Source organism: Protopterus annectens, chromosome 4.part0, assembly GCF_019279795.1.
Source record: "Protopterus annectens isolate FY-2018-M chromosome 4.part0, PAN1.0, whole genome shotgun sequence".
In the NCBI taxonomy this organism is placed as follows: Eukaryota; Metazoa; Chordata; order Ceratodontiformes; family Protopteridae; genus Protopterus; species Protopterus annectens.
This window is the reverse complement of record NC_056733.1, coordinates 949,583,281-949,608,432: the sequence shown is the minus strand read 5'-3', so window position 1 is coordinate 949,608,432 and position 25,152 is coordinate 949,583,281. Positions and strand designations below refer to the sequence as shown.

General features: G+C 40.1%; 1 protein-coding gene across 1 annotated transcript in view; it reads left to right on the top strand.

Moving 5' to 3' along the window:
• Positions 1-2,294: 2,294 nt before the first annotated feature.
• EIF4EBP3 (eukaryotic translation initiation factor 4E binding protein 3) overlaps positions 2,295-25,152 on the top strand; it is a 503,797-nt gene continuing 480,939 nt past the window's right edge. Inside the window, exon 1 of the mRNA XM_044068929.1 lies at positions 2,295-2,639. Coding sequence (XP_043924864.1) covers positions 2,507-2,639 — 133 coding nt within the window. The 5' untranslated portion in view covers positions 2,295-2,506. The remainder of the gene's footprint in view (positions 2,640-25,152) is intronic.

The window sequence follows — 25,152 nt, the reverse complement described above, 5'->3', positions numbered from 1 at the left end:
AAGTCCCTCGCCAGTGTCTGTTGTGAGGATTTAGGCTGCTTGATTACTAGCACAGAGTGGGGACCTCACAAATAATATCAATATTTATATTTACAGACTTTCTAAATAATACCAGTATTTAAAATTTGCTCCTGATTATTTGTTTGTTTCCCTTATTCTAGGTGTAAGAGGCTGATAATGTTGTTAAATACAAGTTTTAGGGTAGCGCTATTTGCTTATAATTGACACATATGAACACTAAGAGATGGGACATCATCATAACGAATTACATTTTGCCTGAAGCCAAATGTCACATTGTTTTGGCTGCTTTAGAAAGTTGGTAGACTGAGAACCAAGATGCCCAATTATTAGTGCCAAAGATGGCCTTTCTGAAAGCCCTACTTAACCTCTTTAATCCAAACCTCATGCTGTCTCCTGGTTACATTCCTGAAGTCTGAAAAACAGCCATTGTAATGCCATTACACAAGGGTGGCCCAATCATGGACCCTGGTAACTATAGATCCATTAGTCTCACTAGCCTGAAATGTAAAGCTACACAGCAAATATTCTCAAACCGCATTAATTGGACAATGAAAATATGTTAACCCTGGACCCTCATCAGTTTGGATTTGTCAAAGAAGGTCTTGCTTCTTTAACATCATTAATTTCTAACCAGAGCAGTGGATAGTGGTTTTGCAGTGCATATAGCATCTCTAGACATGATCAAGGCTTCTGACACTTTTCTCCATGCAGGCATTATTGGTAGACTTGTAAATGTGAATATAAATCCTTATACTGTGCGTTGGATAACTAAATGGCAGTCTGACAGTACCTGTGTCATTACAGTCACAGATGCCACTTCTGAAAGCAAAAAGTTATCAGTGGGGTACCAAAGAAATCAGTGTTGGGGGCCTCTCTAATTTTGACATATATTTCTCAGACCTTCAGGCCTGTACTAGTTTTCAGATCGATTGTAAATTGTTCGATTTTCAATGGACTTGCAATCACTCCAACAGGAGTTAGACCATGTTGACAAATGGTGCAGAGAACTGGCTCAAATTAAATGTAAAAAAAAAGGTAGCATGTCCATTTTGGTAAACAGAACAGTTGTGACCGTATCAGGGACACATTTCTTTACTTGTATTACTTACCTAGAAAACGGCTTAGGTTCATAGTTAAGTACTAGGCTAGCTACCCTTCAGGGTCATTTTAAGCTAAGTCTTCCCTTTTTGTGCTTGAATTAACATATCCCATTTGGTTAGAGATTGGCTTTACCCATCCCATGGGCGATAATTATCTAACAACTGTCGCAGTCCAAGGGTAAATTTTCTGTTTCCCATCCATAAATCTAAGTTCCTTTTACATATAGACACGGAAGAATTTGGTTTTATCATAGGGTTACCACCTTTCCCACTTTGCGAGGGACAGTCCCTCTTTGGGCAGTTGTGTCCTGCAAAAAAATTGAAAAAATGGCAAATGTCCTGAGATTTTAGGACAAAAATATTTCCTGTATTTTCTTTGTTGCATAAAAGTTATTTTGTATCTGAAACACCTAATTGTTATAAGAAACAGAATAAGCAACTCAAATGCTACAAGAATAACTTTTTATTTTTGGGGAAAAAAAGTGAAGTTCTTTAATTTGTACTTGCCGTGGATATGTTTTGCCCTGCAAAATCTGACGTTTATACAAAAATGTCCCACTTTGGGCATTTGAAACTGACAGCATATGAATATTATGAAAAATAAAATATCTCGTAAACATTTTAGCTGTCCTTGTTCGGACACAAACCATAAACTATATGAGGGACTGGGACACAGTATAGAACATACGAAAATCAGGGAAAATGACAGCCACGATTAACTGTGTGGTCTGCTGAAATCTGAAAGCGTTGCTTGCATGTGACTTAATTGTATGACAACACTGTACCTTCAAATGCATATCACTGTTATATATCCAGCATATTGTAAGCATTAGTTTGCTTACCATGTGCTAGTGTTGTTAATGAGAAGAGTTCACGCAGAGCAGGCCATTAAATGAGTTCATGAACCCCATTTATATCCTTAACTTTAATCTAAATTATATGCATTACAATCTGCCTGAAACTAAATGCCATGTTGTTTGGGGCGCTATAATTCCAGGCGAGACTCCTCCGGGAAACATTTACACTAAGATCTACCTCCCACCCGCTCCTAAGGCAGTCTCTTAACATGTGATTTAGTGTGTTTTCTCCCTTCCTCTACAGCTCCTTGTTTGTGTTGCTTGCTGCGCCTGTGATCACATGGCTGATGTCACGTCCGATTTATTAAAGCAGAGTTATTTGCAAATACCAGAGCACATGGTGAGGAGGCTCTGCAGGGAGCGGTGCTATCGCTTGCTATCGTACTTGTTCAGCATTGTAGGTAGTCTTCTTTTGCAAACAAGCAATATTTTATTTCCAGGCTGCATCTCTTTTATACCAAAGTAAACTGCCAGGTGTGCTGCTTGCCGAGTTGCTTTGTGCTAAAACGAAAAAAGACCGAATTCAACATGTCTTCCAAGTGCCAGCAGAGCAAAAGCTGTCCCATTCCAACCAGAGTGTTTCTCTTGAAAGACTTATCGCAATTACCAGACTGTTACAGCACAACACCTGGTGGGACACTCTTCTCTACCACTCCCGGAGGTAAGAAGTTTAAGGGCAGTGATAGTCTCCCTGTGTTCTCTTAAGTCGAGGTAGCGTTGGCTGACAGGTGTATGACAGCAGCAATGCATTGTAAGTATTGTGATGCAGGGGACATTTATTTTTAAATTAAAAGTTTTAAACTAGGAATCGCTATGCACATGCCGTGGTCATTTTGTAATTGGTTTAGTAGTTTTGCGGCTGCAGGCTAACGGAGCTCCGGGGCTGGTGCACAGGCGCGCCACGTGCTACAGACAGCAGCCGCCAGCCTTCTGCAGCGTTTGCAAGCCGTGGGCTCGAGGATCCGGCAAGCTCCCTTTGTTTCGGCGCTCGGGCTAATTGCATCATTCAGCTTGCAAGTTGTTGCGTCACTTCCTGTTTAGCTATGTCACGAGATGAGTGCAGCATGCAGTGGAATGTTTCTTGTTCCTTCCTGCTGTGTGTGTGGTTTTGAGGCCACCCCAGGGTTCTGTACGTGCACTTGCACGTTTACCTCAACAAGCCCCTCCCCTTGGTCTTGAAGTTACGTGATGTACATGGTCAGTGTGTTTGTACTCGAACAAGTTGTTGCACAAAGCCACTCCTGGACATCATCCTCACTGCCCTCTAGTGATTGCTCAGCTCCAATCTACATTGCATTTAACTCTGCCTATTAAGTCGGGTTACAGGGGTACCTTCAGGTCACTGTTATGTTTAGGATGTGTGTGTGTGTGTGTAAGCTTAATGGTGAAATGTAATATTAGTAATATGTTTTCCGGAACATTACATCGTCTTGTACTAATAAATTATTAAAGTTGCATTTTGTGGATGTTGTTGTTTACGACTCTTACTGCTTTTTAACACCCAGCTGACTATGTCTATAATAAAAATATATTACTATTCTGTTGGTGAAATGTGTTTCTGTGCCGTCCATCTGGCACAGCCAGCTACCGTGCATATCGATGCAAGGTGGTCAGCGATTAAGTGAAGCAGACGTGTAATGGCGACTGAAGACGTGCGAAACGAGTATTAAACCACAATGTGGAGGCTGTTGCGGGCGTAACGTACGGCGGGTGTTCGCCAGGTGAAAGTTTACGCCCGATCCTTTGTTCAGGGGAGAACGTGTTGGAGTAAAGGTGCTCCGAAGTTCAAGTGTGGAGCTGCTGCTTGCTAGTTTAGCAGACTGCAGTAGCGAAAGTCAACGATCGGGGCCATTATGAACTCTAAACCTTAAACTGCTGTTCAGGTTTACTAGCAAAGCCATTGGCATCCCTTTTGTATGAGCAGTGCAAAAAATACTGCAACCATTTTTGGTAAACAAGCACATCTCCGAGCCCATGAGGCTCCAGTTTTGAATGTGGCAGGATTTTGAATGTAGGGGAATTGTCGATTGCATTGCATTCTTGCATTGCTGAATAATCCTCTCTTCTTTTTCTGGCTTATTTGCATATTGACAGAGTTTATAACCTAGACCTGCCCCCCCACAGCAGAGGTGCTACTAGAATGCTTTTAAAGGTCTTAATCTACAGTTTTGGGTACTAAGATTTTTTTCCTTTACAATTCTGATGGTGCTTCAGATGCAGGTATTGTTAAACCAGTTCCTGTTTTGGCATTTATCCCGGATATCCATGGCTTTCAACTTTGATCAATAATCAGAGATAGTCAAAAAATAATGGAAGACCAATATCTCAAATGAAACCGTTTCTTCTAATGTTGTTTTGTTCCACTTAGTACAACAGATTTTGCATCAACGTGTGTTTTCTGAACAATAACAACAATGAAATGATGAACTCTGACATTACTGACTGACAGTATTCGTAAGTGATTTACCATAAATCCAATTTTTTCTGATGGACGAGGTGAAAAAAGAGGCAACATTGGGTATGTTCTGCAAAGTCACGGATAGTTGAAAGCAGATTTAGGTGCGTCTTCATTGAATAGTAGGCCCTTCAGACATGATTGTAAAGTAATTCATTTTTATAATGTTTAATCTGTGGAGTCTTTCACCCCCCTGTGCCTCCATGAAAATGGGTCATTTATTTTATTTATTTTTATTTATGTATGGTCTGGTAGGACTATATTGGTAAACAAGCACAATAATTTAAATAAAAATAAATTCTGGAAACATATTGCCAGTTTATAATCATTAGAAAAATCAACAAGCACTCTTAGAAAAATGCAGTAATGATTAGTTAGTTCAAGTGCCTTTTTATTCTTAAGTGACCATTATTAAATACGCATATAAATTTTGAGGATTTAAATGGGAATGCTGCTGTAATGAACTTTAAATATTTTTATGTTTGCAATTTTATTGTATACAAATTTTTAATAAAGACTAACTTGAAAAATATGTACAAAAACTTATTCAGTATTACATTTTTACAATCTTTGTACTTTTTTTAAGAAGCAAAATGATTGCTGCATTAGCAGGCCAGTTAATACTGTTCTATTTCCATCGCAACAAAAACCGGTTCCAGAAATCCACTGTGTGCCAGCCATAGCAAATGTAAAGTATTTATATAATAAAGTATTTTCAGAAGTTAGGATGGTCCCCTTGTCTAACATTTCCTGTCAGTGAGTAAGACCCAGTTGTAACTTCTTGGCAAATTTGAGTAGTTATGCCCCCTCTCCACCAAAAAAAAAAAAATCACTGCTACTTCATCTTTTTTTTCTTTTTTAAAAAGTAGAAGTGGTTGGAGTGAAATGCCGTTGCCAGTTTTACGAACGAGTGCAACTGTCCCCTTTCATCTTTCTGTATAAGTACTGAAGTGTCTTGGGAATACCTGGTTTCCCTTCCTACTGGGGCCTGTTAATTTGTAACTGTACTGCTGTTCCCTAGACACACAACTGTTTGTCTCTCAGTTGTAAAGCACAATGAATAACTACTGATTTTTGGCTATGTCCTCTCTGCTACGTATATCTCACTCCTACCTCCCCATCTGGGCTAGCCCGTTACTGTCTCCTTTAGCACCCTCACACTGCTATCTGATGCACTGTATTGCACCCTCACACTGCTATCTGATGCACTGTATTGCACCCTCACACTGCTATCTGATGCACTGTATTGCACCCTCACACTGCTATCTGATGCACTGTATTGCACCCTCACACTGCTATCTGATGCACTGTATTGCACCCTCACACTGCTATCTGATGCACTGTATTGCACCCTCACACTGCTATCTGATGCACTGTATTGCACCCTCACACTGCTATCTGATGCACTGTATTGCACCCTCACACTGCTATCTGATGCACTGTATTGCACCCTCACACTGCTATCTGATGCACTGTATTGCACCCTCACACTGCTATCTGATGCACTGTATTGCACCCTCACACTGCTATCTGATGCACTGTATTGCACCCTCACACTGCTATCTGATGCACTGTATTGCACCCTCACACTGCTATCTGATGCACTGTATTGCACCCTCACACTGCTGTCTGATGCACTGTATTGCACCCTCACACTGCTATCTGATGCACTGTATTGCACCCTCACACTGCTGTCTGATGCACTGTATTGCACCCTCACACTGCTATCTGATGCACTGTATTGCACCCTCACACTGCTATCTGATGCACTGTATTGCTCTGTCTCCTGTTGATATGATCTTCCCTGTGTATTGTATTAATACTTCACGTGCATTTGCTATTAGTGTTTAACACTGCCATTTTACTGCTATGTCCTAGTCCTTTTCGACTTGCCTTTTGTTGATCCTGACTTCGTTTTCCTGCAGGACTCCATTTGGGCTACACAATTCTCATTGTAGGACAATAGTTCTTGATTAAGAAGTGTGTTGTCTTTCACTCCCTGCCTGGGACACTGTTGTTCTTGCCCTCTGAACTCGCTCTTTGATCTTCCACTTCCTGTCTGTGATAGCTGCACTCTTGACACATTAATATATCACTATATTAGTTCCAGGGAAGTTGAGATACACAATGTTTGCTGTCATCCTTTATACATTTGTGTATAAATGCTCCTTAAGTCTTTAATAGTACCATTATGGTACTGCATCTCCACACTTTCCACAGTTGTATCTGTTGTGAATTTCTTTACGTGATGCTTTTACTGTGTTAGTTGACTACATATTCTTATCTTTGCTAAAATGCTACTCTGCTGGTTTTGGTTGTAACTGTTTTTGCTGCTCATTGATTACTGTGAGATGCTTAAAGTGACTTTAGTATATGAACTTAAGTTAAATACATATTCAGGTAATGCATTTGTAAGAGTTTGTGGCTTTTATTGTTTCTCTCTCTCTCTCTCTCCTCTGTTTAACAGTAAAGCTCCTGTTAAGCTGTGATTCTCAGGGTCCTAATACCGATGTGACTAGTTGGTATAGGAACTTATCAGTAGGTAAAGCTAAGGTAGGAGTTAAAGTTTTGTATGCCCGATCTCACCATTAGCTTTCTGTGCTGGGAGTTGCAGTTATGTAACGTACTGCATGTGCATAAACTGGGGGTGGATAAGAACATGCTTGGACATTTACCAAAAGTTTGCTCTAGCATGATCTCCTACAATGTGTTGCTTTCCCAGCAGCTGCACTCCAGTGGATTTATCTGGATTGCTGTTGAGCATAGAGGTGAATATTGTACTTCTCTGCCGTACTGTTAACTATTAAGTAGCCCTCAAACGTATTGGTTCTTCGGTTAACATACAGTGCTTAGCATCTGTGGTTAGGAGAGTTATTTGCACCATTTTCTTAACCTAGAAACATACATTTTCTCTCCATTTTACTAGGTACTGCAGTGCTAAGGTCAAGGCCCTCCCCCATTCAGTGATGTCACTGGTAAAATCAGGCAAGCTTAGGAGGCATGCGACTGCCCCTTTCACTTCACTGTATGAATACGGAGTGTCGTAGGAATACTTTCCATGCCTGTTCCCCTTCCTACTGGAGTCCATTTATTTGTTATTGTACTCGAGACACTCCCTGTTTGTCTTTCAGTTGTAAGACACTGCGAGTTACTGTTTATCTTTTGGCCCCTGTTTGCCACATATATCTCACTCCTAACTCTGTCTATTTTTCCACACCTGGGTTGGCCTCATTCTGTTTTAGCGCCGTCATACTGCTCTTTGATACTGTCCTTCGCTATCTCCCGCTGATATTATCTTCCCTGGTTTTCATGATTATACTTCCATCTTTTTGCTGTTATTTCTTTTAGTAATAAGATAAAAACCAAAAGGTCCCAATGAAGAGGCCGTAGTTTCCAGTTTAAAAACACAGTTTTAATCCACTAAAAGGAAGCTCAAGCGCTTTCGTAGGTACAAATCCCACCTCTTCGGATGCTAACAACTGTTCAAACAGGAATGGTTTAAATACATAAACGGAAACATTTGAAGTGATTAAGTAGTGACATCACCTTAAAGCTGCAGTCATGTTAAAATGTTCAAGACAGGGATATTATACATCTACCTGCCTATATTTGACTAAACATTTAAATACAGTACTTAAAGTTTTAAAAAAATATGTAAAAAAATAAAATATTACAATACATACTCTACAAAAATATGTATAATTATTTACTATATATACCTCTTGCACATATTTTCACCTAGTGAAGGGTCGTTTCTTTAATAAAAGCATGAGGGGAACATATTCATTCATTCCAAAATCATCATTGGCTCTCAACCTTACTATCCATTCTGCTTCTAAGTTTTCTGTGGCATTTCGTATGTCACCACCTCTAATATTCTCAGATGCACTGCTTATAACTAGAAACTTAAATGTGTGTCCAGAATCCGTTTCATTCACATGTTTAGCACTTAAATTGTCCTTCTTATTAATGTGGTAAAGATGCTCCCTGATTCTCTTTTAACCACCTATCAGTTTTTCTCACATACATTTTTTTACATTTTAAACAATGTGCTAGATAAACCACATGTTTAGTTTCACAGGTAGCATAGAGACGCAAATTATATATTCTATGATGGTAAGGGTGTGTAAACTGTGCACATGTATAATTTGCAGAATGAACAACATCCACACGGTCTAGCACCAACTCTTATTGGGGTTTCAACACTATGTTTAGAATAACATAGTCTCCTTTTCCGGGACAAATTATTCTTAAATAAAACTTTTGGTTCCACGTTTATCATCTCCTTAACCTGTTTATCACTGGATAGAATTCCCCAGTATTTCCTTACAATGTCCATATACATGCCTACATTTGTAGAATATTCTAAAGGTACTCTCAGTTTAGTGACACTTTCCTTATTGTTCAGACATTATTTCTGTTTTCAGAAAAGTAAGGTTTAGCATTAGACTGTCTTAATTTTATAACCTGCTGAATATTGTTATCCAAGAATGATTCAGTGTACCCTCTGGCCTTCAAATAATTTCTAACTACTTCAGTTCATTTATGAAAATTATCATCATGCATATTTAGCCTAGAGGCTGTCTAAACTTGGTTTTTAACCACATTTTTAAAAATATGCGGTGGATGCATATTGTTCTTAGGAGATGATTAACATGACAAACTTTTGTACTGTTTGGTGTATATTTCTCCACTATTCTGAACTACTATTGATACATCTAAGAAGTTAATATTATTTTCTGAGTGTACTGTTGTAAACTTCAAATAAGTACTACTGTTGATGTACCCCTAAAATCTCCGTAACTCCTCATAAGTGCCCCCATAGCATAAAAAGATCATCTACAAACCTTCTCATAAACAATATTTTTTCTTTAAATGGTCCCTGTAACATAAATTCTGTTTCCCGTATAACCATTACTGCATTGGCGTAGCTATTGGCACACGAAGTGCCCGTAGCCAAGCCATTGCATTGCCAAAACACATCCTTATCAAAAATAAAGACGTTGTATAGAACCAACTTACTTAGCTCTATTAACAAATGTATACGTCTTTCTTCGGTACTAGAGTACTCCCTGATGTGACTCATTAGGTATCGCTGTGAAAAGGGACACCACATCCATTGTCACTAATATAAATGTCTCATCCTTATTTCTATTATTCAAATAGACATGTAAATCCTTTACAAAAATGCTCTGTATCTCTCAGAACCTGATAAATATTATTCGACATTGGCCTTAGATGTTTCTCTCTCTCATTCATATATACATATATCTAAAATGCTTATTTTCCTATAAAAGCCATCAGTCTCTAACATATCTAGCATCTTATGTTTGTATCCATCTGCATCCAAGATTACTATTAACCCACCTTTGTCGGCTGGACGTATAATTATATCTGTGTTCTCTTGCAACTTTCTTAAAACATTCTGCTCATCCTTAGTTAAATTAAAAGTACTTCTTTTATATTTACACTTCTTATCATCTAGCATTTGCAATTTATAAACTTCATCAACACACATACTTTCAAAGACATTTATCAAAGGATTTGTCATTGGAATAACTGTACTTGGTTTCCTAAACATATTCACTTTTTCTTTCATGCCCTTAAACATCATTTTTAAAGTTAAATTTCTAGCGAATAATTTAATATCAAAAATAACTAGTATAATCAGAGTACCTGGTAAGTCTAAACGATAGTCCTTTCTGCAAAACATTAAGTTCATCATCTGAGAAAACATAGCTGGATAAATTCCAGACTATTTTCTCATATGTTGAAAAGCCTTCTTTATATTGCCCAAATCTGCTGTTTCCTCCTCAAACTTTTTTTTCTGTCTGCTCCAACTCCTTCCCCTTCCTTGAAGGTTGGGCGTCGAGCTGGCACCTCGGCGTTTCGTAAAAATCTACTGCCATTCATTAGCAGACCGGAGTTCCGCTTTGGCGACCCCTTACCGGGAAAAGCCAAAAGACGAAACATCAAAAAAAAAACAGTGTTGGAACCCTAGTAAGAGTTGGTACTAGACCATGTGGACGTTCATTCTGCAAAGTTATAGATACATGTGCACAGTTTACACATCCTTACTATCACAGAATATGTAATTTTCGTTTATGCTACCTGTGAAACTAAACGTGATTTATCTAGCACATTGTTTAAAATGTAAAAAAAAATGTATGTGGGGAAAACTGATAGAATCAGGGAGCATCTTTACTACATTAATAAGAAGGACAATTTAAGTGCTTTAGCTAAACATGTAAATGAAACTGATTCTAGACACACATTTAAGTTTCTAGTTATAAGCAGGGCATCTGAGAATATTAAAGGTGGTGACATACGAAATGTCACAGAAAACTTCGAAGCAGAATGGATAGTAAGGTTGAGAGGCAATGCTGATTTTGGAATGAATGAATATGTTCCCCTCAAGCCTTTATTAAAGAAAATACCCTTTACTAGGTGAAAATATGTGCAATAGGTATATATAGTAAATAATTCTACATATTTTGTAGAGTATGTATTGGTGTATATATAGTAAATAATTCTACATATTTTGTAGAGTATGTATTGTAATGTTTTATATTTTTTTACATATTTTTAAAACTTAAGTACTACATTTAAATGTTTAGTCAAATGTAGACAGGTAGATGTATAATATCCTTGTCTTTAACATTTTAACATGAGTGCAGCTTTAAGGTGATGTCACTACTTAATTACTTCAGGTGTTTCTGTATATGTATTTAAACCATTCCTGTTTGAACAGTTGTTAGCATCTGAAGAAGTGGTATTTGTACCTACAAAAGCATTTCTGCTTCCTTTTTGTGGATTAAAACTGTGTTTTTAAACTGGAAACTACAGCCTCTTTATTTGGTCCTTTTGTTTTTTTATCTTATTATTGGATTCTGCTTTGTTCTTGGACCTGACTGCTCACAGAGTGTGGTGATAGTTTTGTTTTTTATTTTTTTAGTAATACCATTGCTATTGCTGTGCCCTAGTCTGTTAAGACATTTACTTGCCTTTTGCAGATTCTGACGGACTGTTTTTGTGCATAACTCAATTTGATCCCACTCCACTTTGCCTCTCTATGCTGAGCTGCAGTTTGCTCCTCACCCTACCCCAATTCCCACCCACAGCCGAGATCACTTCCTTCATACTGGGCTTACCTCTCCCTATCCAAATTTCAACCTGTCACAGGACTCCTCACTCCTCCCACCTGCAGCAGCATAACCATCTCACAAATAAATCACTCACAGGCCTTCACTCCTCCCAACGGCAGAAGTTAGTTCTGTCTCATCTGCTTCTCATACTATCACATGCACCTCCATTGTCAGTGCCCTTGGTTATATTCTGCTCCTTATGCCTCTGACTTCAGATATAATTAGTACTTTATTTCCCTTCTCCGTATAATTGACTAATAACACAGGTCTTTTCCACCTACTTCTTTTCATTTACTCCTCCTCCTGTCCCTCCTTCCACTCCATAAAACACCTCAGGTTTCCTCTTGTCTGTAACCACCAACATTTCAAATGTTTTCTCTGAGCATTATGTCTTTCTGCTGCGTCTAGCATCCTGTCTAACAAGCTGTCATTGTATACTTTCACCTCTATCCACCTCTCATATTGCAGTTGACTTTGTACACTATGGAATCAGGAATAGCTGGAATAGCTGTACCAGTGTATCTCCCTGCCTTTTTAATTTCTCACCTTGTTTTCCTTTGTTTTTATTTTTAACACAGAGTAATTTACTACTACCACTCTACTGAAACAACTAAAACTCATACAGGTCTTCTCTTAATCAATACACTACCTCTCGAAAATCTCACCGTGTGGTGGTCAACTTTATTTTTATTTTATTTTACTTTTGTTTATCACCGACTGGACGTGGGTCCATTTTCAGCGTAGGCCCGGGGAGAAAAAGCTCCAAATAATACAGTACATAAGAGAAAATAAAACCAAAGACGTGAGCATATATATTACAAATACAGATAAGCATGCATATGCAAAGATTAACAAATTCTAATTGTAAGTCCTTTCTATAAATCCTACAAATTTGAACATTTGAGAGTTGCATGTAATAGTGCAGTACATAAGAGAGAGTAAAACCAGACATGTGAGCATTCGTATTAAGAATACAGACAAGCATGCATAAGCAAAGACTTAACAATTTTTAATTGTAAGTCATTTCTACAGTAGATCATACAAATTTGAACTTTTGAAAGTTGCATTTTTTTTAAGATGGTTATTAATTCTTGCAGACATAACATTGGTTGAACAAGTCGACCAGTGCTGGATAAGTAAGTGTACTATGGGAGAGAGGGACAAAAAGTTGATCCTTAGCAGAATCCTTACAACAGTGCAGTGGCATGGATTAATATGGGGAGTAGCTTGAGCAAAGCCAGTTATTTAAATAATGGGTTTTGAGGAGTTTTTTTAAATTGGAAAGTAGATGAGGTAGAAGTTAACTGGCTTGGGAGTGAATTCCAGATTTTAGCAATAGTGCAGGCAAAGAGAGATTTACTAGCATCATTATTATGCTTGATGACATTTTATGAGGTTTTAATTACTTGAGCTTAATGCTCTGGTTGTGGTGTAGGGGTGAATTAGATGCTGAAGTGCTGGGGTTTTGTCCGGGAGGTAGTAGAGCTTGTGTGCCATTGAGAGTTGGTTCAGTAGGAGTACTTGTGGTAACTCAAAGCCAATTAAGTTGCTTGACAGTTAGGCAGTGATGGAGAGGCATCGGTAGCAAACTTGGTAATCTTGTAACAAGATTCCATTTTGTTTAGTTCGGTGTGATGAAGGTTAGTTAAGATAGGGGAGGCATAAAGGAGGGGTAGATAAGAGATGCATCCTTGCAATAGTGGCTTTGGTATGTTTAGTCTTGAATTGTCAGTTCCAGTGAAGGAGACCAAGCTTTTTGTTGACTTTGATTGTTTGGGCTATGTGTATGTTGAATTTTAGATTATAGTCAATTTCAACACCTAGCAGTTTTGTGTGTGTTGTTGGGGTGATTTGTATATTATCTTTAGATTTGATATTAAAATCATTGTTTAGAGGAGGGGATCTACCAGGGCTGAAGAGAATGAGTTTGTTTTTTTGGGAGTTAAGAATAAGTTGGTGAACCATGCTTCAGCTGAAGTAAAATTATTTACTAAGTCTTCTTTAACTACCACCTCAAACTGTACTCCTCCTCAACTGCACTGCCCTACCATTAAACCACCACCTCACCGCAGCAGCAAATCTAGCACCCTCACCCTGTTATTCCAAAAAATTAAATATTGTCACTATCAACTTCCATATTATTTAAAAAGCTATAAAGCTACATACCTGGAATATCACAATATAACCCCAATATTCTTGTATCCATCACAGAAACCTGGCTTAACCCTAACTTTAAAGACTCTGAACTACTCCTTCCAGGCTGCAGTATTATCAGAGCTGATTGGCCCCACAAGAAAGTTGGCAGGTTAGCCTTCATTTATCTAATATTATGCAACTTTTCTCCCTGTTCACATAGCATCCTAAAGTTCCAGAGTGCTGAAATATTAGTATTGCTGCTAAAGCTTAACAGTAAAAAAAAAAAAAAAAAGTTTGGTTACAGTCTATGTAATAACTTAGAGAAAATCCTCTCTTGGACAACTAATAATATGTTTTATATAAAAAACAAAGCATGCTAGGAGATATAAATATTGACTGGGGAAGCTTTGTTAGACTTCCCCTCATCTAGTATAAATCTTTATGGTTACAAACAACTTATCAAAACACAGATTTAATAATACTAATAGTAAAGGCGCAGTTCTAGACTGGATACTGGTCTCTGACTAGAGTAAACTTACAACCTTTGAAATTTGTCCAAACTCCTTTATTGACCACCTCTCAGCTTATGTTAGATACAGTTTTTTACTCTTAACAAATATATAAACTATCTAAATTTGGACTGTCCCCTTTTCATTTCTGTGGTTCGTTAGCTATTTAACTGTTTGTAAAGTAGCAGAGTACCGTCTGTCTCCTTACCTGCAGGTGTGCATTGTTGTACCCCAAGGCTGTATGTTTGGCCCCTTCATCTTTAATATCTTTATCGAAGATCTCTTTATCTTTGTAGGTCCAGCCTCTCTCATGTAATATGATGATTCTACACTTATGTGAGCATCTAATAACTTGCTTCAACTCCTCCGTGTCCTGCAAGAAGCTTTTTCATCAGTTAAGAAATGGTTCCATAATTCCCAGCTGCTACTGAGTCCTAAAAAAAAGCAACATTACTGCTACTTCTATCCAAATCACACATGGCTGATAAATGCATTTCAGAATTTTTTCACTTAAAACTGAAGTTAAAGTTGTGTCCCATACAGAACATCTTGGAGTGATTATAGATGATAACTTTAAATTTGACCCACATGTTCAAAGCAACGTAAAAAATACTCCCCAAAAATTAAAAAAAAAAAAAAAAACTTGGCAACACCACCAAAACTACTTTTACCACTTCTTACCTGTTCCTGTCTCTCAAATATGGTCTACTCATCCTAACCAACTTTTAAGCTGCAGTTAAAAATATGCAGGAGGGATGTTGTAGTAAGGTTGCAAAAATTGCCACCAACACACAGTACTGTAACCTGCTCTGTATTGCTCTTAGGTTCATAGGTTTATACTAGGCTATCTGCCCTAAGGCATTTATAAGCCTAGCCCAAATTATTGTGGCTTACGCCACCCCTTATATGAAAAAATACTGTGCCCATTAGTTTGTTGTGCCTCTGTCCAGCAGTGATCCAGAGATGATTCCCGGGGTAAACCTACGATCTTCCATCCACAGGTCTAGATTTCTCTTGAACAGAGTCAGCGAGGTGCTCTGCCTCACATGGACCGGGATTTTATTCCACAGCATAGGGAGTCTCTGAGTGATAAATCTATCCCTCCAGCACGTCCTATTTATATCCGTGCTAAGGTTTAAGTCGCTTGCTCTAGTGGTTTTGGTGGATTTGGATTTTTTGAGGTGGAGCATGTCCATTAATTCCGGGTTGGACATGGCCTTGTATGTCAGGCACATGTCACCTCTGAGCAGACGGTATGCGACTGAATAGAGCTGGAGTTTCTTCAATCTGGCAGCATATGACAGATTTTGGAGTCCCTTTATCCTTTTGGTGAGGAACTTTTGGGGTCTCTCCAATTGCTGCAGATGTCGGGTGAGATACATCCCGAATGGGGCATTGTACTCGATCATTGGTCTGATAAGTGAAGAGTACAGGGAACAATGACCTCACTAGATCTGGATGTGAATCCCTTCATGATCAGGTGGGCAATGTAGAAGGTCTTTCTAACCACTTTAGCAATGTGAGTGTCAAAAGAAAGGCCACTGTCAACCTGGGTCCCCAGGTCCCTGATAACCTCTTCTGTGCTTAGTGGATTGCCACCTATATGGTAGCTTGGGGTTACCTTGTTTTTCCCGAAGGGTATGACTATACATTTTTGGCGTTTAACTTCAGGCCATGGCTCTGGCACCAGCTATCTGTTTCCGTGAGTCCCTTCTGAAGGATATCCGTGTCCGATGCACTTTCCACTATGGCGCCAGTTTGCAGTCATCTGCAAACTTTGTCAGCCAAAGTCCTCCCATGTTGGCCTGTACTTCTGAGAAGTAGATGCCAAACAATAGGGGCCAAGGACCGAGCCCTGTGGGACACCACTTGTGACCGGCTTGGAGTCTGACACAGCGCCAGCAACTCTAACCCTGTGGGTTCTGTCCTTAAGCCAGTTTGCAACCCATCTTGTGACATATGGGTTTACATTTAAGCTGGTAAGTTTTTCTACAATACCCGAGTGGGGTATTGTGTCGAAAGCCTTTGCAAGGTCAAGGTAGGCTGTATGGACTGCCTTTCCCTCATCAATGGCCTTGGTGACTATTTACAAGAAGTCGACCAAGTTCAAACGGCATGATCTTCCGTTGACAAAGCCAAACTGGGTCGGGTCCAATGTCTGCAAGTCCCTATATCTTTGTTTATGAGCTCCATTATGATCCTCTCCATAGCTTTGCAGACTAGACTTGTTAAGCTTATGGGGCGGTAATTACCAGGGTCCGTAGAGGCGCCACCTTTGTGGAGTGGGACCACAGTTGCCGTCGCCACTCCTTGGGCACGTATCCTGTGGTAAGGCTGAGATTAAACAGCTGCCTTATGTGTGGGTTTAATTCCTCATTTAGCTCGTGTAGCACACAGCCGGGGACACCATCCGGTCCCATTGATGCTGTGTTTTTAGCTTTAGAGAGCAGCTTTCACCTACGCATTTGAGATGTCCGGGAGGCTACACTCGGCTGGGATAGTTATCTCTCCTTTAGGGGAGAGGGGTGAAGTTTGCACTGAACCTGTCTGCCAGTATGTTGGCAATGTCTGTGGGTTCAGTGATTTTGTATCATTTTGGACTAATTCTGAGCATATCTGTGAGTTTCCACCCAGGTTCCTAACATAGCTGAAAAAGGCCTTATGATTGTCCTTTGAATCCATGGCAATTTTTCTCTCAAAATTGGCCTTAGTTGATTTTATGAGTGCTCGTATTTTTTACTAATAATGATCAGGGGTGACTTCCCTTTTATGGATTTTGTTCTATCATGTAATAGCTTTCTCCTCTTATTGTAAAGTTTGTTAATGGCTGGGGTCCACCAGACTGGACGTTTGCCCTTTGTGGAAAGAGTCTTGGTTTTATTTGGGATTGCCTGATCCATGCAGTCCTGGAGGTGTTCATAGAAGGCATTTGTAAGGGCTTCTGCAGCTTGGGTTGTGGTTTCCTCTGACTCAGGGGCCTTGAAGGATACCACACCAGTCTTGAGTAGTGTGAAGTTTGCTTTAGAGAAGTTCTTCACTATGGTCTTTTTTGTTTGGGGTGGGGGCGGGATGTGGATTTCCAGTGAGATTAGTTTATGATCAGATCTCACCAATGAGGGATATACTTCCGGTGTGGAGCATTTTGTCCCCATGTTTGTGACAATGTATATTTTCTCCTCTCGTGTTTGTGACAATGAGATCTAGTATATTTTCTCCTCTCGTGGGAACAGTGACTAGCTGTTCCATGGCATTTGAATTTATGAACTCCAGGAACCGTTGGGCTAGAAAGTTAGGGCTTGAGTAATGTTCCCAGTCTATATTCGGGTAGTTGAAGTCACCCAATATGATGGTGTTTGGAGATACATTTATACCCTCCAGTGTCTTCAGGAAGGCTGTGTGGGGTTCCTGAGTTTGAGAGGGTGGCCTGTAGCATGCTACAATTTGTAGAGCAGTTTTGCCTATTGTTAGTTGCACCTGGATGGTTTCCGAAGCTTCATGCGTTGCCACCAACCTGGAGGTGTGAGTATCCTTTATGAATATGGATACACCCTCCTTTTGTGGAGTGGTCCGGGTTTTGGGGCGGAACGCATGATATGAGGTAAAACCTAATAGTGCCGGGTGCTCTCAGGAGCCTTGAACCAGGTTTCAGTTACAGCACAGACATCGATGTTCTCCATACTGAGAAGGGCCTCGAGTGCGTGCATTTTGAGATTTAGACTTCTGGCATTGAGCAGCATTACCCTCAATTTCTTCCCATTTTTGTTTTCTAAGGTGGTAGGTTTAGAATTTGAGCCTTGCCTAAAGAAGGCACTATGGGGTGGCAAGAGCCTTAGCCAATATCCGGAATCCCAGGGTGACAGGTGCAAGCTGTCCCTTGAAGCAGCGTGGCTTGTCAAGCATGTCATCCCAGGCAGACAGACACTGGATCCCCTTTGAATGACACCAGACATTAAGCCAATTGTTAAAGCTGATCATCTTGTCTCTATATTGTGGCATCATTCTTGGTGAAGGAAGGATACTGCTCAGGGTTAGGGTCATACCTGCCTGGGCTACATAATCAGAGAGCTCCTCTATGTCTCTTTTCATGCAGTCCAGGGAGGTGCGTCTCAGGTCGTTCACACCAGCATGGACAATGACTGTGTCATATTTGTACTTGCTGTGGAGTGACCCAGTGCTTGTGTTATGTGGCGGATTCTAGCGCCTGATAGGCAGCTTACTGTGACCCTCTCCTTGTTCAGCCTGGTGAGTGGGACGTCAGTGTGTCTGACTATGGAGTCACCTATGACAAGTATGTTTGGTGTTGTATTTGGCCTTAAGGGCTGTGACTGCTTTGCACACTGCTTTTGTGGTTTATGTGTTGCTTGTGGGGTGTCTTGAGGTAGCAGTTGTTTGGGTGTCTGCTTTGGAGGCCTCTGCTGTTTAGGTAAATTTTTACTCAGAGCCTCCGAGTATGTCTTTGTGTGTTTATGTGTTTGATTCAGTGGAGTGGTAGCATTATGTGAGGCTGGTTTTGTGGTGTGTGTAGTTGCCTTCTCCTCCTGTCTGGTCTTGCCAGTCCTGAGTTGAGAGAGCTCAGCCTCCAGTTTGGCTAAATAGCTGCATCTCTACAAGTATTTGTGTTATGTGGGAGGAGGAGAGGGTTGTCTGTGTACATGAGGCAGTTATAACATTGCCTCAAGATTCCCAGATTCACCAGCTGGACCGGAGAGGAGATTGACAACTGACCTTTGGACATGCTAGAATAATATTGGGAAATCCTTAATTGAAAACAAGGGCCAGTGGGGAGTGAGGGTGTAGTGCTTTTAATTTTTAGTGCTGACTTATATAATTGCTTTAGTGAGAAAGTGCCAGGTAACTTGAGTGCAATGTGATACAAGTAACTAAATGCAAAAGCGACAAACAGAAACTTTCTTTCAAGTGAAACAAGGAAAAAAGTACAGTAAGCAATGCAGATATCACTAGTGATCCACAGAAGCTGAGAAGTTGCATTAGGTGAATTAGCTTCCAGGGAAATAACAAGCAAACAAACAACAAGTATATAAACAAAGCTAGATTCAGTAGGCCTGGATCTAGTCTATGCTAGAGCAAACAAGGTGAACCAATTTCAGTAAGATACAGTTCAAATATTCAGGCACTATAAACCTTTAACCAGAAAATTCCCAGCTCAGAAGGGCAGAGTCCAGCCTCTTCTCCCACAAGAGTGAAGACCACGAACCTTCTTAATGTAAAACAACTGGCCTGAAGCCCAAGTGCCTAAACCAGAACTAATACACTTGGACACTGGGCTCTCAATCAGCAGTTCCCAACTTAGAAGGATGAAAGCTACCTGTCCTGCCACCACAGTGCTTGCCACAAACCTTCCTAATGTAAAACAACTGGTCTGAAGCCCAAGTGCTTAATCCAAAAGACTTGAATGATAGCTACACTTTAATCAAGTTACAACCAAGCAGTAATAAATACCATTGAATACTTTAGAGAATGTCTGGATTAGTGCTCAAGTTACACAAACAAAGCTAGATCCAGCAGGCCCGAATCCAGTCTATGCCACAGCAAACAAGGCGCACCAACTTCAGTAAGAAACAGTTCAGATATGCATGCACTATAAGCCTTTAACCAGAAATTCCCAGCTCAGAAGGGCAGAGTCCAGCCTCTCCTCCCACAAGAGTGCAGACCACGAACCCTCTTAATGTAAAATAACTGGCTTGAAAGCCCAAGTGCTTAAACCAGAATTAATACACTTTTAGAATAACAGACACTGAGCCCTCAATCAGCAGTTCTCAACCTAGAAGGATGTAAGCTACCTGTTCTGCCACAACAGTGCAGACCACAAACCTCTCATTGCAAAACAACTAACTGGTCCGAAGCCCAAGTGTTTAAACCAAAAGGCTTAGAATGAGTTACACCAAGCAGTAATAAATACAATTGAGTATTTTAAGATGATGCAAAAGTAAAAGAAGTAGGTAAAAACACAAGTACAGTAAAAGCAGATGAAAATTTTTTTTTTTTTTTTTTTTTTCTGAACAAGTGCTGAGATCAAAGAAACAGATTTGAGTGCTGAAACTAGAAAATTGGCTAGTTACAAGAAAAAAAAAACAAGCTAGAAGGCTTCCCTCAAACACAGAAGGGCTTGGGGGCTCAGAAGCCTACAAATAGTCTGTACCACTTAACAAGAAAGGCAGGAAATAAGCTTAATTTTTTTTTTTCTGTTTCCCAGATGCTCTCTTTGTACACAGTAGGAGTGCCTGAAATCAGAATATGATCTCACTGCACTCAGTTGAGTGAGCAAATGAGATGGGCCCAGAGGCAGGCTGAGGGGCGGGCAGTTTCAATGCCACTAAGATTAACTAACTGAAGAGCAGAATAACCAGTTAAAAATTCCTTCAACACTCCTTCATACACAGTTTAAATCAATTTAAATACTGTATTTTTTTTAAAAAGTGCATAAAAAGGTACTTAAATTCTCTTATACGTCCAGTTGAATATAACCAAGTTCTTAGCTTGCCAAGCTGAAGTTTTAAAGCAGGAATTATTTCACATGCACCAGTTTAAATATGCAAGGACAGGAAATCAATGAATGTGGCTACCCCCACACCTGTAATTACTAGCAAATAACAAAATTCAGCCAACACTAGCTTTTAGTTCAAGTTACTGAAGAGCAGAATAACCAGTTAAAAATTCCTTAAGGCTTTGAATTGCCAACAGCCTCACCACTTAAATTATCTACATCTTATCTCCATGCAAATTGTTCACAAAGTTGATGGCTACCCTGCTTTTACTTGTATTCTATATTCATGTCACCCTAATAGACTACTTTGATCTAACAAACAGCATCTTTTCAGCATATATAAACATCACAAATCATTTTATTAAAGTCTCTGTTCATGTTCTTTTGCTAAAAATGGAATTCTGTCCCTCTGCAAATTAGCTCTACTTCCAACCTCTCCACCTTTAAACTACTACTACAAGACCCCCTAAATAAAACCTGTCTCTGCTCTGCACTACCCCAGGCTGAACTAGCCCTTCCTCCCTTTCACCACCAGCATACTTTGATTATGTTCAGAGACAATGAAGTAGTAAAATCTATTTTTAAGGCAAAGATCAATTATATTATCTAGATATTCGAAAGAGTGTGCTCAAGTGTGTTTAATGTCACATCTGTAAACTGCAACTTGTAAATATTTCATATGTTGACACTGTTTTTTCAACTGGTTAGAACTGTCCAAATATTTGCACCATATGTGTGTAGGTTTACAGTATATGAACTAAAGTTGAATTCTTACTAAATGTCCTTATTCATTGTTAGGTTTTGTAATAACTTTATTTAAATGTAACATTGTGTGGAGTGTGGAACTTTTCTCCCTGGGCCCCCATTGAAAATGAGATATTATTCCAGTTGGACATTTGTGGTTTAAAAAAATGTCAAATAAAAAAAAATAAATAAAAATAAGTTCACTTAACTTTATGAAGTGTTTATGGGTGTACTCCCACCCTTTCCTGCAGGTTGTTTGACTGTTTTAACATGTGATTGTCTGTGTTCACCGACATTACTTAAAATCTTTCCTTTTCTCATGTTAGCGTCATTAAAAAAATACTTGTGTGTTTGTCTATCTGGTGCCCCTGTGATATAATTGTTGGCTAGTTCTGCTACTGCACATTGGGGGACCCAGTGGATGGATTTTGATCGGAGGGGGCATTTGGAAACTGCATAACTGAAAGAACTAGTATGCATATTAACCATATGTGTTTTACCAGTGCAAAGCAATATTTAGGTTTTAATAACATTAAGTACAAGTGCTTTTTTCATAACAAGTGTTTATAGGTTAGAGTTAGGTTTGAACAAGCATTTGTAGCCTAACCTTGTCTCTTAAGAAGTACTGCCAGTAGGTGTACCTCCTATATTGCTAATCCAGGGAGTAAGTTTTGTTTAAACCCATTCCATTCTCATAACCTTAACTTGGAGGAAGTTTATTCCAAAGGTGGGGATTCTTGGGCAGTGAACCAGTCGCTCCTCCCACGTTTTATTAATGATGCAGTGTAAGGTTAGATGTTTGAAGAGAGTGTTCCTAACATTGTTCATAGGTAGGTACTAGGCTATTGGCCCTAGGGCCTATAATAAGCCTAACTCAAGAGGTACCCTGGCTTGTGCCACCCAAGAAAATTATTTTCCTGTGCCCCTGTTGAGCAGAGCCACAGAGGAGATCCCTGGGGTGAATTTCCTAGTTCCCATCCAATCATCAAGATTTTTCTTGAGTGCTAATGAGGAGCTTTGTTTGATATAGATAGGTAGTTTGTTCCAGAGTATGGGAAGTCTCTAGGACAGGAATCTATCCCTCCAGCATATTCTGTTTATTGTAGTGACAAGGTTTAGGTCCGTAGAGCATGTAGCTCAGAGGGATCGGGATTTCTTTAAGTGGAGCATGTCCCAACAGCTCTGGGTTTGACATAGCTTTGCATGTTAGGCAGAGATCGCCTCTGAATAGGTGATATGCGATGGAGTAAAGTTGGAGTTCTTTGAGACTGTCTGCGTAGGGCATCTGTTTGAGGCCGGTAATCCTCTTTGTGAGGTATTTCTGTGGCCTTTCCAGTTGTTGTAGATGTCTTGTGAGGTACATACCAAAAGGGGCGTTTTACTCTGTAATGGGTCTAATGAGTGACGAGTAGAGGGGAACAATGACCTCTTTTTTTTCCTGGATGAGAAACCTTTTGTGATGGTGTGCCACGTAGAAGGATTTCTGACTGTGGTGATGTCATTCTCAAAGGCGAGGCTACTGTCCACCTGTGTCTCAAGGTCTCATCACACTTTCGGTGTTAAGTAGACTACCACCTATGTGGTAGCTCTTGGGTACAGAGTTTTTACCAAAGGGGATGACAATACACTTTTTGGCATTGAGCTTGAGGCCATGGCTTTGACACCAGGCATCTGTCTCAGTGAGGCCCTTTTGTAGTCTGTCCACATCGTTAGGAGTTTCGATTATGGATCCTAGTTTGCAGTCATCTGCGAACTTCGTTAGCCAAAGACCTAGCCTGTACTTCAGAAAAGTAGATATCAAATAGGAGAGGACCCAGGACTGAACCATGTGGTACTCTGCTTGTCACTGGTCTGAAGTCAGTTTTGGAGTCTGCTACATTCACAGTGTGGGTTCTGTCAGTGAGCCAGTTGGCAACCCATCTTGTGACATAGGGATTTATACATAGTTTAGTGAGTTTATCTATAATTTCAGAGTGGGGGATGGTGCCAAAAGCCTTAGCAAGATCTAGATAGGCTGTGTGAACCACCTTACCCTCGTCTGTGACTTTGGTGACTGCTTTAAAGAAGTCTATCAGGTTTAGAAGACTTGATCTGCCTTTTACAAACCCAAACTGGGTGGGGTGCAGAGTTTGGAGATTACCACTGTCTTTGTGTAGAAGATCCATGATGATATGTCCCATGGCCTTGCAGACCAGGCTTATTAGTCTAAAGGGACGGTAGTTCCCTGGGTCCGTGGTGGATCCCCCTTTGTGGAGTGGGATAACCGTCTATGTGCCATTCAGTGGGCACAAAGCCTGGGGTGAGGCTATGATTAAACATGGTGCTTAGGTGGGGTGCCAGTTCATTCTGCAGTTCATGTAGAACGCAGCCTGGGATGTCAGGTCCCATGGATGCTGTGTTCCTTTTTTTGGAGAGAGTGGTTTTTACCTGTGATTACAGGAACTTTGCATTCTTCCGGTATAGAGATGGGCCCTTTAGGGGTGAGAGGGGTGTAAAATTAGCACTGAACCTATCTGCCAGGATGTTGGCAATAACAGTTGGTTCTGTATATTTAGCGCCATTGTGCTGTAACTCGGAGCAGATCTGAATGTTGCCATGAATCTTGACATAGCTATAGAATACTTTGTGGTTGTCTTTAGAGTCAGTGGCGATCATAACTAGCTTTGGAGGATTTTATGAGGGATCTCAGCTTCTTACTGAGGCTGATTAGGGAGTCCTCCAATCATGGAATTTTTACTCTTTTTTTTTTTTTTTTTTTTTTTTTTTTTCAGCAGTTTCTTTCTTCTGTTGCAGAGTTCGTTTATGACAGAGTCCACCAGATTGGTTTTGTTTTTTTGAAGGATAGCACCTTGGTTCTGTTAGGGATAGCACGATCCTTGCAGTCATTTCAGTGCTTATAAAGTGCATTTGTGTAGGATTCAGCAGTCATACCTCTATTGTCCGTCTACATGGGTGTCATGATGTTTGCCACTTCTGTCTTAGGAAGCGTGAAGTTGGCTTTAGAGAAATATTTTATGGTGGTTTCCCTAATGGGAGGTGAGGGTGGGATGTGGATGTCTAGGGTGATTTTATCTTGTGGTCGGATCAGACCAATGAGGAATTGACCTCTGGTGTGGAAGGTCGCCCATGTTGGTAATGACCAGGTCTTGGATATTGCTGCCCCTGGTGGGGGGTGTGGATAAGTTGATCCAAGGTTTTGGAATTTATGAATTCCAGAAAACGTTTTGCAAAAGAGTTGGTACAGGAGTAGTTTTCCCAGTTAATGATAGTAATGGTAGTTGAAATTTCCATTTATTGGGGAGTTGGGTTGTACCCTAATATTTTCCAGTGTTTCAAGAAATGAGGAGTGGGAATCCTGGGGCATGGTGGGGGATCTGTAGCATGTTACAGTTTGGATTGCGGTCTTGCCCATAGTTAGTTGCACTTGGATAATCTCGGATGCATTATGCTGAGCAACTATCCTGGAGGTGTGGATATCCTTAATGAATGTGGACACTCCTCCGCCTTTAGTGTTTCGGTCCAGGTTAGGTGGTCGAAAGGTGTGATATGAATTATAGCCTGGTAATACAGGGGTGCTCTCTGGAGCCTTGAACCAGGTCTCTGTCACTGCACAGATGTCTATGTTCTCCACTTTAAGGAGTGCCTTGAGTGAATGCATTTTGAGGTTTAGACTTCTAGCA